Source organism: Lupinus angustifolius, chromosome LG09 (assembly GCF_001865875.1).
Source record: "Lupinus angustifolius cultivar Tanjil chromosome LG09, LupAngTanjil_v1.0, whole genome shotgun sequence".
In the NCBI taxonomy this organism is placed as follows: Eukaryota; Viridiplantae; Streptophyta; class Magnoliopsida; order Fabales; family Fabaceae; genus Lupinus; species Lupinus angustifolius.
Window position 1 is genome coordinate 16,105,236 of NC_032017.1, and position 15,346 is coordinate 16,120,581.

The window sequence follows — 15,346 nt, forward strand, 5'->3', positions numbered from 1 at the left end:
GATGATCAGATACCTTTGTTAACAAAAAAATATTTTTTTCTTTCAAATTTGTTTCATTAATTTATTATTATTATTAGTTGCCTTTTTAAAATTAAATATTTGGTTGAGAACTTTTAGAAGTTATTAATTTTGATCTGCTTTGAAAGTATATCCCCTCATCTTTAGTTCAGAACTAGTTTCCAATATATTATGAGAGTATAATTCTCAAATTATAGAAAACAACTAATTAAAAATAGAGAAAAGAGGGTTAAGAATTTTGTTAGAGAAGCATGTTGAGAAAATCTCTAATGAAAAAAAGCTGAAGAACTTTTATTTGTCCTGACAGTTAATTATATACGGTTGAAAATCACTCATATTATTCATTTTAACTAGTGGTGTATTCTTCTGCCACTACAAGTTTTGTACTGTAGTGTCCCTAGCTCATTTTTTAATACTTAAATAGATTGATAGAAGAAAAAGGCATAAAAACCAGTGGTACATATTGTCTTAAGCACCATGTGGATCAGAGATTTCTTGCATTTTGTTCCTACCATTATGCTTCTAACTAAAACTCTATACAAGCTAGTGACAGAAAAATGGTTGGTGATTAAATAGAAAAGATAAAAAGAAAGAAAAGAAAATAACACAGAAGAAGCATAAGGAGAGGAATAGTGCAAATGGCACTTTTATTAAGAGGAGGGGTACTTGGAGATTCTAGCTTTCGTTTGTTGTCACTAACATCAGTGTCTTCTTCTTTGCATGCCTCTCACAATGTTACACCCATCTCATCATCATCACCAACACTACCTTTGGTATGTCTCCCTTGATTATGCAGCTCCAACTCATATTATAACATATGATTAAAGTAATCAATTAAGAAAACTTGATATCTTATAGGATTAAGAAAAAATGCCCTCTAGTGCACAAGAATCCTACTTAGATCTTTTTGTGAGTTGTGTTTTGGAGGGAAATGAAGACTTGAGAGTCATGAAGTATACTGGAGAGATGACTCTGAAGCCTTCATTTTTCCTTTATTCTCTTCAAAACTTAACTCGCAAGCAGATCCTTAGTAAGGTATTGGGAGGATAGATGCATGTAGCCTTACTTGCGCAAGTGTGTAGTTGAAATATATTGTGTATATATTTTGATTTATTTTGTGTTCCTCTTTTTATTCAGTAGTTTGTAGCAATAGCTTTATGTTTCCTTTTGTAATCCACTCATTCCTATATAAAGTACATATTTGGATAAGATTCTTCTATAATACGAAAGTTCAATTCACATAAGTTTATATTGCACTTCTAATAAGTTTTCTTGTTTTTGGTTGAGGTAATCAAATCTTATGTTTCTTTTCAATATCTTTTTTTTTCAGCTGCCAAAGATTGTAACTCTTAAAACAGCTAGTAGAAACAAGATAATCTGTTCAGCTGTTCAAGAATCATCAGCTAGTACCACAGGTATGTGTTTCTGCATTAAAGTAATGAAATTTTGGGTTATTTTTCTTTTATTTGTCTACAGTTTTGCATGTATTCCATTTAAGATTATTGAAACTGTAATATCAATAGCTGCTCTTAGCTTTTTCTGAAACTGAAACTGAAACAGAAACAAAGGAGGTAAAAGCAGCTCCAAAAGCTGAATCAGAAGCAAAGAAGCCTCCTGCTAAAGCTCCAGCTAAGTCTCTGCCTCAGATGATGGAAGAAGATGTGATTCCTTCATTGAAAGCAATATTTGAAGCTCAAGAAGATCTCTCTGATATTGAACTTGTCTTTCAGGACAATAAGGTCAGCACTGAAGCTATGCTATACATGCCATTGTTTATATTACTACTGTCTTTTTAATGTATTGGAATTTAGGCTTACAATTAGGTAGCTTATTCTCCTTCAGGTACTCTTAGAATTAAAGCTTATCTATATATTTATACTTACACACACATCATTTTACAATCCAATCATACTATATCATATCTTGTTTTATGCACATCTCCATTTTGATTTTGCCATATATTAAGCCATATATGTTGTCTTAAAGTTCGTACCACTCCATGTATCACTTGTTTCTCATTGGTCAAAAAAATAAAACATGAATTAAAATATATCAGCGTTATATTTTTGACCAATGAGAATAAAAGGGTACATAGAATAGTACACATCTTGGACATAAGATGTGCTCTCCTGATTCTATGGTGATGTGAGTAGTAGTGGCTGTTAACTGTTGTGCTATAAAAATTTGACTACTCACTCTATTTTCAGCCACTCTTTAGCAGCAAAACTCTAATTGGAAAACTAAATTTTCCATTCATGAGTTAGCTCACATATTATAAAGTATTTCATTATTGAACAAGTTAGTTAATAACATTTGATTTTGGTTATGACTGACAGTTGGAAGGTTCTTTTTTGAAGAAGGGCAATCCCTATTATTTTTGGGCCTTCTTTCCCACAGGACTTATTGGTATGTCACATTTTCTGTTTGTCATTTTAACATTAGTACCACAGTAACATTTATTTAAATACAAATAACACCATTTTGTGATTGAACAGGTCCAAAAGGGTTTTCTCTATCATCTTATAACTCAGGAGCAAGCACTGTTGAACCTTTTCTTGTTGATGAAAAGAAAATTACTGCAAGACACATTATTTTCTGGGTTGAAAAACGTTTGGCAGCACAAGGGATAATTCCTGTATGGAAAGATTGATCTCTAAAAACATGAAATTTTATTTTGATTGCAAGTTATGTAGCATGAAGTTAACATTCTCTTATCCTCTGGCTTAATGAATATGATATATTTACAGTGATATCTTGATCTATGTGCAATTGTATATGTCTTCATGATACAACATTTTGGATTATGAACAGGTATTTTTTTATCACATGATATTAGGATAAGTATATTTGTTGACCTCGTTTAAAATTTTCCATAGGGTAACATACTCCCAAATTGAATATATTTCCCACGCTATCTATGAAGAACCTGTGAATATAGAAATTCCCTTGAAAATGTGGTATTCACAAAATAAAAGTGAAAACAAAAGACATGCTGAATTACTATTTTCATTCATTTTTCCTTATTTACAAACACGAAAACACGGGGATATGGTTCCATACTTTTATGCTTTTAAGTTCATGGAGTATATATCAAAATTTGGATGAATGTGGTGTGTTGGGTTAACTTTTTGAGTGACTGATAAACTCGAGTTTTACAGTTTTGCTTAACCGTACTTGAAAATGATCTTAGTCTACAACCATGCTGCTTCAGCTGAACAGAATACAGAGCATTCATGTAAAATAAAAAATCACATTTTCAGTGTAGGCAGATCAAAATTTAATTCAAGCTTGCACACTTTAAAAATAGAATGAAAGAAAAAGATTCAAGCTCTGGCACCAAAGCTAATATCCAATGGCTCAATGGTGAAATCACTAAACGTGAAGCAACTGAATAAAATAGTTAGAGCTTCGAAGTGCATATATCAATGAACTGTATAACAAAAAACATAGTATTTTAATAACACATTGTATAGGCAACTTTGCTCCATTCTTTTCATTGCAGATGAGAATTGTAGGTTGCCTCATGAATCTATTTTATTATGGTCATTTCTTCTACAAACATTCTGAAGCCTATAAAATCTGGAAGACGGTATTTTTCTGGCGCTGAGAATGATATCTCTAGCCTTCGACCTGCCATATAGAACAACAGTTTTATCAATACAATACTTGCAAACAAATCTGAGTTTACAAGAACACAATAAGAATAAAAATAATTGGAACAAAAATCTCTCTCCCCATCTAGTAACTAGCAGAAAATATGATTGCTGAAGTCTAGACAGAAAGAACAAATATCATTTTAGTATGTATTCTCTAAGTAGTTTTGTATAATTCGAGTGTTATCGAATTAGATTCTAGATTTGCATAGCCTGAAGTTCATGTGTTCTATGTACTACTGAAAAAGCATCTCCATAAATGAAGGATGGGGAGAACAACACCATAGGTCTTTGCATGTGACAGGCTATTTGGCAAAGGAATCAAGGATTGTGGGAAGCAAGGAAGAGATAAGTCAGATAACTAAAAGATTAATGCTCAGCTTGAACTTGAATGTTTCAAGAGTCAAGCGAAGTTTTATGAAAGGAAGTAACCAAGGCTCCAGTTAATAGCACCAAAACTCCAACACGATGGTGGGCGTCTTATGGGGATGAAATCTGGAACTTCTGAACTTTTGTCTATGTTTTGAGCTTGGCACAGCTCCTCCAAGTGTGAGCAAGTGGAATGCCTTTTAGATGAGATGGTAAAAATTTGAAACTATAAAATATGGAGAAATTTTAGATTTTAGATTTTAGACCTAGATTGCTTGGGACTTCCAAAACAAAATGCTTGAAGATTCCAAATCTTGATGATGAAGATTTACTTGATAACCAAGATGGAGGTGAAGAAAATGAGGTGAACAACATGGAACCGAAAGAAAATAATATTGATGATCATCATGTAAACGATTTCATACTATATATATAGTTGGGTACTTGACTGCTTGGTGGTTTTTTTTCTTCTACTGTTTCAAATTCAGACCTTTTGGCTTTATATTATGATGATTCAGAACTTTGGGAAACACTGCAATGTTGGCGCCATCACCACTAACCTTACGAGAACCACAGCACAAAAGCTAATCATTATGGTTGGAGGCCCCATGGCCATATAAACCACAGCAAAATCCCATAATTTCAATGTGGGATTCAAGTATTATCAATTGTAATTAGATCCTGATGCAACACAAGACTTTTGAGACTTATTTGGTATGGGGATCATTCAAATTTTCTAATCCCTTAAGTTTATACTATTTTACTTTCCATTTGGAACCCTCAACTCAAGTTACTATAGGTCACACGGTGTAGCAAAATCCTAGAAGTATTAAAACTCTACACCAAAACTGAAATTAAATAAAATCATATTTCACACTTATGCTGAAATCAGCATAATTGCGGTGGAAAAGGCAGCCACAACTCCAAAAGCTCAATATTACGGTCACAATTGCAGTTACATATAATAATTTAAAACCACATTTTTTGGCATAAATTGATATCATTAGAGAATAAGTGAACACAAACTATAAATAAGGTTGAATGAATGAGAATACCTTATCAGAATCGGAAAATAGTTTGGGATTTGGTAGGGAAGATTCGAGGTTAGAGACACGAGCATTCAAATCATCAAATTTGTTCTTCATGTTAGAATTAAGATTGTGACGGTCGACCCAAAGATCCTTCCAAACGAAATGAGAAACAATGGCAGCTGTGGAAGTTAAACCGGCGCTGAACCATACCAATCGTGTTCGCATCATCTTTTCCTTTTCTACTCAAAGAACATGTGTGCGTGTTTTTTATGAAGGAGAAGGATCAATAAGATGGGCCAAGATAACCGGCCCATACAATTTAAACCCATTTACCCGATTCGCCCTTTTAAAGTGGATTCATTGTTATGGGCAAGGGTAATTGGACCCACCTATATGGATGATAACTTGTAAAAGTATAAAAAAACTTAATATTTATGCAATGTAAATGTAGATATAAGTTCGTTATATAATTTATTATTTTTTCTGAAAAATCAATAATGATTAAATATGAATAATACATGATATATTGATAGTGTATAAAATTTATTGATATTAGTGCATACAAATTTTTTTCTTAAAAAAAAAGGATATCTTATATGAAAATGGAATGGGTTAATTGAAGAGTTGGGCATTAGGGTTGAGATGTAGGTCACCTAAACCTAACCCTAAAACTTGTTTTTCATGTCTCTAACCAATCACATTTGATTAAGTGAAATAAAACATTTGTTGTCTAATAAGGAATTGATGGTAATATATGTTATTGTCATGTACTTTTATTATCCATCTCTCTTTCTTTACGTACATTTACATTTTTCTTGTTTCATGAATGAGTTAAAGCTCCCAAGTAGAGTTCGTTATGTCTTTACTTGGGTACATGATTAGAACATAACAAAAACTTAGCCTTTATTTGCAACACAATTTATCAATCATGCGCTCATGTTTTGTCATGATTGAGAATGCCCCATCACCGTGGTAGTTGCAACTTGCCATATGACAATCATTACATCGTTTAATTTTCTTTCCTCCTTTTCCAGCTTCAATAAGAATAGTAAGATTTCCAAATTTCTCTCAATAAATCTTGTGCAGTGTGCTTCCTTGCCACATTTTTTCAAACAGAAATTCATCCACATTCCAATAGATAGAAAGATGAAGGTATCTCCATCATTAGTCTTCATAATTTCTTTACTTGGTTCATTCCTTCTTGCAAGGTCACAAGCAGACTCATGTTCCAGAAACCTAAAGCTCAAGGTTCCTATTCCTTTTGCTACCACCAACCTTCACTGTCTTTCTGTTTGGGATGCTCAAGGCTTCATCCTCAGAGTAGGTGCACAATTTTGTTATAACTTCATTCATCAAGTATATCATGAACACATCTGCTATCAAAGTGTGTCACTGTATGTTATCTCTCGTTGTTGAAGATGTGGTGTCAAATCCACTTACATGCTTCTTTTACTTAGTCCATTGTTGAAGATTTCCCAACATCTAGTTTAATAACTAATTATTTTCATGATCAATCACAAACAATGACACATAGAGATGTCTACCCATGTATACCTAAGGAGCCAGACTCCTCCTCTCCAAGGAAATAAAAACTAAAATGACAATTGTATCATTCTATTTATACTTCTCTCTTCACTAATGGAGAGGATCTCTACTCATACCTAAGATGCAATAGAGAGATTGTTGGTTAGTAATCATGAGGTTACAAATTCAAATCCCGGAAACAACCTCTCCACTTTCGGTATATATAGTTATTCCAATAGGACACCATGTATCAATACTAATTATATTACTATATGCATAAACTCCGCAGTATGTTCAAACTTCTACAAACACTTGGAGCTTCATCCTCTCAACCCCAGACACAAATTCTTACATAGCTATGGGATTCTCGGCCACCGGAAGCATGGTGGGTTCAAGTGCCATTGTAGGGTGGGTGGCACCAAGAGGAAGCAGTGGAGGGATAAAGCAGTATTATCTAGGTGGGGTTACACCAAATGAGGTGGTTCAAGATAAAGGCAACTTACAAGTTATTGGAAACTCAACCTTCATAACTTTACAATCCTCTCGTTTGTACATGGTGTTTCAGTTAGAAACTACTACTGAACCTTTGTCATGGCTCATATATGCTACTGGATCAACTGGTTTATTCCCTTCAGCACCAGATTATGCTCTAACAAAACACATAGACAAGGTTTCCGTAAGAATAGACTACTCAAAAGGTATGCATATATTTAAGAGTATTTAAGCTGTTAATTTATGGTTCAATTCCTTCCAAGTAGCTAACATATGATTTTTATTAGTTATTTCATTTTAGTCTAGTATTTTTTTCGACCTTATTAGTTTGGTGTATTAAAAATTGAAAAATTCAAAATGATCCACAAATTTTTTAAATGTTGGTCAAATTAGTCTTTTTAACATGTTTTAAAACATTTGGTAGAGACTAATTTAATCACAAAAATGACTATTTGAAATTTTTGGAGACTATTTTAAGTTTTTCAATCCTTGAAGGACCAAACTAATAAAATCAAAAAACATGAGGAAGTAAAATAAGTAATTACTCTAAAAGAAAAGAAAAAAACTATTTTTTAAAGGATAATCATTTCACTATGAATGTAGCTAGGAGTACAAAACAACTAGATTTACAATAATATGGTAAGTGAAGAAACTCATACATATATTTTGATGTAAAACTTTAAAATATTAGATTTATGGATCATGTCATTTATATCCACTTTAAATTATAAATTATTCAACAATCTGTAACTTCTTTCACTGACATATTAATCACACTGGGAAACTAATATATCTCCACTTATGTAAGTCCTTACAAGATCACTCCCCATTCAATCAAAACCTTTTTTGAATATATAATAGTGTCAACTGGACATAGTTCGGTCGAGCTTGCGTGTTTGGAGAGCTTCATATGCTTGTACTGCCACTACAAATGGAATACACCATCAAGCCTCTATATTACTAGGAAGACTTTTTACACAAGCCCAATGAGGCCCTCCCACAGGGATCCACAAACAATTGTTATCCATAATATTTGCCCTAATGGAGTCTTTCACTTTAATATCACTTCTTAGATATAGAGAGGCCAAAGCAATATATAAGGATTTGATATCTCAAAGTATATATTAAATCATGTCTTAAATAGATAAAAATATGTTATATTAATTAAAAAAATAAATATTCATTATTTTTTTCATTTTTCTTACCTTATCATTGACTTGTGACATATTTTAGGACAACAAATCTTTATGTCAAAGCAACATGAGATTTACAACATTAACTAAATGAAGAAACGTATATGTGTGTTTGATATCTATATCTTATCTAAAACTTTAAGACATTATGTTTATGAATCTTATCATTCACTTTAACTTATCCATTATTCACTAACATGAAACTTCTTTTACGCAGTGTTATTCAAACTTGGAATCCTAGCCTAAATTATAACTAAGATGTAATTTGTGCTACTAAGGTTGACTAATAGTTAGTGTTTGGCATGGATAATGAAAAAAACAAAATGGAAATAAACAAAATAGAATATCAATTTTGTCAATAAATAACAAATAATTGAGTGAATATGTTTTCTCTTTAGTTTATGCCATTTTGATGAAATCAAAATATCTCACTTCTTGTCATGTTCTACGTATAATATACTACAAAAATACACTAGTTCTACCCCATTGTAATATGTAGACTATGCTGGTAAGTAAGTCTCATATTGTTTACCTCATTATCTCGGGAGTGATTTAAATATTTACTAAGTTACTCCTCTCATTGACAATTGGTTTAATTTTGAGATGAAATTTTAACATGGTATGAGAGTTAGAGCCCAACTTCTTTCTGGTTGTAATGAACTAAAAGATGTCATTTAGTTATGGGTCAAAGGTAACCATTCACCTGGTCCGACATGTTTATGTGGAGGGAGCATGTTGAAAAATAAGTCTCACATCGCCTACCTCATTGTCTCGGTAATGATTTAAATACTTATTGGACTACTCCTTTCATTACCAATTAGTTTTGAGATGACCTTAATATACCGATCTATGCAAAAAGTGATATTTCCTTTTCTTTTCTTCCTTTCCATTCTCTCTTGGATGCAATGTAAACATAAGCATGATTAGTGGCTAATGGTCAAGTACACATTATTATGCCTGTGGTTGAATGTTGACGCCTCTATTCATAATTCATTCACCTAAAGAATTTTTAGGTTCTAAGGTGGGTGAGATGTTTTTATCAAAAAACAATATAAGCCAAAAACATACATGCATAACTTGCACTGCACTTATTCTCTTAATTAGATTCCTTTCATACTTTTTTAATATTCCCTTTGAGTTAATAGGTTATTGACTAACAAAAGGTACGAGTTCATTTAAAGTTTGAATATAATTTCATTCTGAAATGAAATTTCACCGAGATCTATTAATTTTTTGTGCTCATATCCACTAACAAGGTTTAGATAATGTAATGATAAAAACTTTTATTATATAGCCATCATTCAGGATGAGTATGAGCCGAGTTGGATTAAGTAAGACTTGTCATTTGCTCGACTCTAAATATTGGTAGGGTCATTTTTTGAACCCGGACCCGACCCTAGACCTGAAGCTAACCCGACCTCACATATTGACTCAGACAACCTTTGAATCCGAACTCGACCATAGACCTGATTAAATATAATGCATACATCTTTTAGATAAAGTCTTATTAATATTTTACTTATTATTATGGATATATAATTTGATATAAATCAAATGATCTATATATATATATATATTTATTGTTAATTACGTATATATATGATGAAAAAATAGAGAATTAATAATAATTTTGACCAAAGAGATGTCATTACTCTATACACAATTAAATAAACACATACAAATATGATAAGTGAGTGATTATAGAATAAGTCTGGACAGATTTTGCTTGTCCCCTATCAAGTCATAAATTTGTTTTAAGTTTAATTTTTGAACCTGAACATAATCCTAGACCAATCATATTTAGACCTGATATAACCCAACCAAACTGAGTATGCGGGTAGGAGTAAGTCCTATTCACCCCTCGTGTAGCTTTATAACCTAACAATGAAATGCTTGTGTAACTAAATTTTGTAGAACATAAGATTATTAGTCAAGTTTCAATTTATATCGGTCAATATCAAAAGAACTCATGGAGAACCTAAACTACGCCACTGTGATGTCTTTATGCTATCATATTTTTATATCATTTTCATCACATGATTAAATACATATATAAAATGATTTATGTATTGTTAGTATTATTATATCATTCATTTTTAATCATTATTGATTCTTAAATAAATGTAATATCAATAAATAGTGTATAATATACCTAATGTGTATAAATTTTTATATTGAGAGTGTATAAATATGAATATTGTAGTCATAGATAAATCATATAATATTTATTAGAGGTTGACTCATGGTTTAAGTTAGCTTTCCACCTAATCTACTTAATCGAATATGGCATAACTATTGATACACGGCTACCAATACCATTGTTTGTTACAATCATTCCCTTCCTTTTTATTAATCAAATGATAATTGTCTCTCTTAACTTAACAACTCTCATGAAGAAGTTTACAAAGACACAAGCATAAACGAGAGATATCTATATTCTAGAAAGAGATATGAAGGCATGTGTTGCATTTCTCATATTCACAATTTGTTTCCATGCTTCAGCTAAACTTGGAAGTTCACAAGTGGATGGAAGTTCTTCATCACAAGGAATTGGGAGTAGTAGTAGTTCACAATCAGACTCATGTGAGTCTAAGCTAAACCTTAATGTTCCACTCTTCTTTGACATAACACAACTCAATTGTCTTCCTGTTTGGAATGCTCAAGGATTCATCCTTAGAGTAAGTGCATTATATACTCTTGAACATTACCATATTTAAATGGGTGTTATTCAAATTTTTAATTACATTTCCCACTTGCAATATCAATGATATCTTTGCATACCATGAGCAAGTAATGTAGGACAAAACAATGAATTTAGAAGTGATCTATAGGTGATTGTTGTATACTTGTATGGAATGAAGTAATGGAAACATTCATCTATCTAATAGTCAACAATTATATCATACTATTCTGTCAATTTTTTGAGTAATTGTAGTTAGCTTATTTTGTTATTATGAAACAATATTGCACGTAGATGATCTATTTACGAGTTAAGTTTTGGAGGAGAATGAATGATAATAGAGAGCTTCAAAACTATATCACAAGTGTATTTCATGACTTTCAAGCTTTCTATTTTCTTCATTCCCTTCTAAAACTAAACTCGAAAACAAACACTGGATACAAAGATGTGTGCTCCTACCCTTTTTCATTTATTTATCTTCCTCATTAGACTTGAGTCTCCCCTTATCAAACAAAAAGATAGGAAATCTGACTAACTAATCAATGTTTTACAATCACAAATGATCACCAATTTAAAGCAATTAACAGTATACATATACATGCATAAACCATGCAGTATACGCAGAGTCCTCCAAACATATGGAGCTTCATTCTCTCAGCACCAAATCCAAATTCATACATAGCAATAGGGTTCTCTCCAAATGGAGGCATGGTGGGTGCAAGTGCTATTGTGGGTTGGATCTCATCAAGTGGAGCAGGTGGAGGAATGAAGCAATATTATCTAACAGGGCTTGCACCAAACCAAGTGGTCCCAGATAGAGGCACCTTACAAGTTCTCAGAAACTCAACTTTAATCACATCACAATCCTCACGTTTGTACATGGTTTTCCAGTTACAAACCAACCACCCTTTGCCTCGGTTGATTTATGCCATTGGACCTAATGGTATCTTCCCTTCAGTGCCAAGTTTTGTACTAGCAAGACATCAAGACAAAGCTTCCATTACTGTGAATTATGCAACAGGTTAGTCAAAAGAAACCATCCACATATATATTGATATTATTGATGTGAAAATAATTTAGTTACTAGCTAGGAAAGAATATACAAATGAGAAGAAAATTAAGTTTCATGCTTCTATAGAAGGAATATTTGTGGAAAGATGAATGTTTATTTTGAGTTGAGGAAAAATGTGTTACACATGAATAAGAAATACATCCTTCATATGTGATAGAGTTATAGTGTAAATTTCTAGAACATAATAAAATAATGAAAATTTTGCAAATGCAAAATATTGTGTTATAAAAATGTTAGAAATAACTAATTTGATCTATGTTTGATATTTTTAGGATCATTTTAAATTTTTAAATTTTTCATAAACAAAATTGATACATAAATTTTTTTAAGAGACCAAAATAAGTCTTTACTTTTACGATATTATCTCCACATATGAGGGGATAAAAAAATTAAAAGGGTTTGTTTTTGTGCTGACTTGTGGTGTAAAGTTGATTTTGGCACATGACCAAAGGGCCAACATGGACCATTCTCTCTGCCAAAACTAGATTAGGGTGGTGTAGTTTGGGGTTATTGAGAGGACATTTTACCCATCTTATAACTAATGTCTAATAGTTAGTAAGTTGAAATGTATGATCTGAATGGACCCCCTACCAAACCAAACCCATATATTCTAGCTCTATCAAGTGAGCTTGGTGCTTTAATTCCTTTTGCATGGTACATGTAAAATTGCCTTAAATCATTATTAAACATTTTATATCAAATATTGTAGTAGTTTAAGTGATTTAAAATTATTTTAATCATAATTCGTATATACTATGTTACTTACATAATCATACTAATACAAATGTTTATTACCAAAAAATAATAATATCATTGCTGTTTTCTATATTGAGTGATGATGTAACAATTTCTGTAGTCACAGTTTAATAATTAAGTAGAACATTTTATATTCAAGGGTGACAATCTCATCAGAAGGATGGCAATCTTAGTAAGGTTTATTTATCTGTTAATATGAATTGGATCAGGTTCAAGTGCATTAGGAAATCCAAGCATGAACATAAAAAGAAGGCATGGAGTGTTGAATATATTGGGATGGGGTATCCTAATTATAATGGGTGCAATAGTTGCTCGCCACTTCAAGGAATGGGATCCATTTTGGTTTTATTTCCATGCTTCAGTTCAAACATTGGGTTTTGTCTTAGGACTAATTGGTGTTATTAGTGGACTTATCCTCAATAATCAACTACAAATTGATGTTAGTATTCACAAAGCTATTGGAATCATCATTCTTGTGTTATCTTGCCTCCAGGTATATTATTTTACATTTTATTTTGAAGAGAGTAATTTTACATTTGTACTTCTTAGTCAATGTGTTATCCAATTTACTTTAATTATTATTAGTTTTTAATCCATCTTTACATATAACAAGTTGTGATATAATACCTCCTTATCATGTAACAAATAAACTTAATATACATTAAAAATTATATTTTCCAAAAAAATTGAAGTTATTTGTATGGGAAAAATATACTATTACTTTTTTCTTGTATGTACTTGTAATATCTTGCATCCAACATGGTGAAGTTAATGTTTTATTCATTTATTTATGTATCATTTTATATCTAGCTATAAGAATATGTGATATATTATGGAGGTGGATAAATATGAACATGAGGAGTAGAATACTAATTAATTTGGTGCATTTGCTTTTGTAGATGATGGCCATTCTAGCTCGACCAAAGAAGGAATCAAAAGCTAGAAAGTATTGGAATTTATATCATCATAACACAGGGAGAGTTTTAATAGTGCTAGCCATAGCTAATATTTTCTATGGAATTCATTTAGGTAGAGAAGGAAATGGATGGAAGGTTGGTTATGGAATTGTGCTTGCCATATTACTCTTTATTGCAATTATATTTGAGACAAGACTTTGGAGTAGAGACTAAGTCACTCAATAATTTCTTTTTATATAGAAATTGTTTCACCATTGGTTTTAATTCATTTTGGAAGTTCTTCAGTTTGATCTATTTGTAATCTTGTTGTACAAAGATGATTAGAAATGAATTATTTTATATCACGATGTATTAGTTTTAATTACATCACATTAATATTGGGTTAAAAAGTTAAAATCATTTTGGAGGCAAGGCTTCGTTAACTCCGAGGATAACAAAACATTTATTATCTTTTACTATAGAAGTAATAGAACTTGAATGTAGTCTTGGTTGGGTACATATCTGCTGTCTCATAATGTGTATAATTTTATATGCCATAGGTTATGATTCGTCAGAAAAATACTTAATAATTAAATTTTAATTTAAATATATTTTTTTGACCAATCACAAGTTCATGACATATGAAGTGACATAAACTATAGGACATAAGTTGTGCTCGTTTGAGTACACATTTGTTGTTTCACAATGTATATAACTCTATATATCATAAGCTCGTGATTCGTCAGAAAAATACTTAGATCAATTACAAAGACACACATTATATTAGCAACTATTATATATTGTATTTTCTAATGCATTATTTGGTGCTCTTTTCCAATTAGTGTATATTTGACTATCAGTACAAAGTTCATGTTTTCAATATACTTGTTTCTATATAAAAAAAATTAATTTGGTACGTATACCTTACTCCTACGACAATAATAAATGCTAGAACCAAAATGACAACAATCACATATACAGGATAGGGACTCAATTAAACTAGGTCAGAGACCAAATGGCTAGAATTGTCAATATTTTGTTACTAAAAAGCCCCAATGAATAAAGTTTGTGAGAAGTTTAACTTTCTATATAAAAAAATTTATTTTGTGGACTACACTTCATATTTAATTAAGTATAATTTGAGATAAAGAGAATTGGAGTATAATGTCCACAAGAATTGATAAGCTAATTGTTTACTAATGAAGATATCATATGATTAACCAAACTATAATTTGCCAAAGCCAAAATAACTCAACCAACTTTTGATGAAGCCAATAAACAAAGTGATGCAGCTAAAATATGTCCATATCTAGTCAGAAAGTGAGCCATGGTAAAGCTAAAGCAAATCCTTGATGCAGTCAAATTTCATCCCTGAACGTGTGTTTTGATGTATTAGTTTTGTCTCTGACCGAGTTAGATTGTTGGCCATGATTGAGGATTGTAGCGCATCACACACACATGATCTTGGCGCATCAGATATGACATATTGGTGCATTAGAAGCATCATTTTTGGCAAATCAAATTTTCTATCTCCTTGGCTAGGTATATGATATCTTCTAGAAGAATGAATTGTAGTAGAACATTTTATTTTGACATGTACTTATTAACAAATATATTATTATAGTTAAGTTAGTTATGACTAATTTTATTCTTTTAATTGGT

At 31.5% G+C, this 15,346-nt stretch overlaps 2 protein-coding genes across 4 annotated transcripts; both read left to right on the forward strand.

Moving 5' to 3' along the window:
• LOC109356982 lies at positions 451 to 2,768 on the forward strand. Of its 3 annotated transcripts, none has more exons than XM_019600647.1 (5): positions 451 to 791; positions 1,349 to 1,433; positions 1,552 to 1,757; positions 2,355 to 2,424; positions 2,514 to 2,768. In XM_019600647.1, the coding sequence occupies exons 1-5, from the start codon at positions 657 to 659 to the stop codon at positions 2,666 to 2,668; spliced, it is 651 nt and encodes a 216-aa protein (XP_019456192.1). In that variant the 5' UTR covers positions 451 to 656; the 3' UTR covers positions 2,669 to 2,768. The 3 variants fall into 3 exon arrangements, with proteins under 3 accessions (XP_019456192.1, XP_019456194.1, XP_019456195.1); XM_019600649.1 differs by having other exon boundaries at positions 1,573 to 1,757; XM_019600650.1 differs by having other exon boundaries at positions 456 to 791; positions 1,579 to 1,757.
• Positions 6,025 to 14,035, forward strand: LOC109356980 (cytochrome b561 and DOMON domain-containing protein At3g07570). The gene is made up of 6 exons (XM_019600645.1): positions 6,025 to 6,391; positions 6,885 to 7,293; positions 10,783 to 10,958; positions 11,576 to 11,981; positions 12,998 to 13,281; positions 13,688 to 14,035. The coding sequence occupies exons 1-6, from the start codon at positions 6,062 to 6,064 to the stop codon at positions 13,916 to 13,918; spliced, it is 1,836 nt and encodes a 611-aa protein (XP_019456190.1). The 5' UTR covers positions 6,025 to 6,061; the 3' UTR covers positions 13,919 to 14,035.

What these genes read in the sequence shown, in the direction of transcription:
- LOC109356982 (XM_019600647.1), top strand. Translation starts at nt 657, where the DNA reads ATGGCACTTTTATTAAGAGGAGGGGTACTTGGAGATTCTAGCTTTCGT. An exon ending in CATCACCAACACTACCTTTG is followed by an intron (nt 792 to 1,348) that starts GTATGTCTCCCT and finishes TTTTTTTTTCAG; the next exon opens with CTGCCAAAGATTGTAACTCT. An exon ending in CTTTCCCACAGGACTTATTG is followed by an intron (nt 2,425 to 2,513) that starts GTATGTCACATT and finishes GTGATTGAACAG; the next exon opens with GTCCAAAAGGGTTTTCTCTA.
- LOC109356980 (XM_019600645.1), top strand. Translation starts at nt 6,062, where the DNA reads ATGACAATCATTACATCGTTTAATTTTCTTTCCTCCTTTTCCAGCTTC. An exon ending in AAGAATAGACTACTCAAAAG is followed by an intron (nt 7,294 to 10,782) that starts GTATGCATATAT and finishes TCCATGCTTCAG; the next exon opens with CTAAACTTGGAAGTTCACAA. An exon ending in TACTGTGAATTATGCAACAG is followed by an intron (nt 11,982 to 12,997) that starts GTTAGTCAAAAG and finishes GAATTGGATCAG; the next exon opens with GTTCAAGTGCATTAGGAAAT.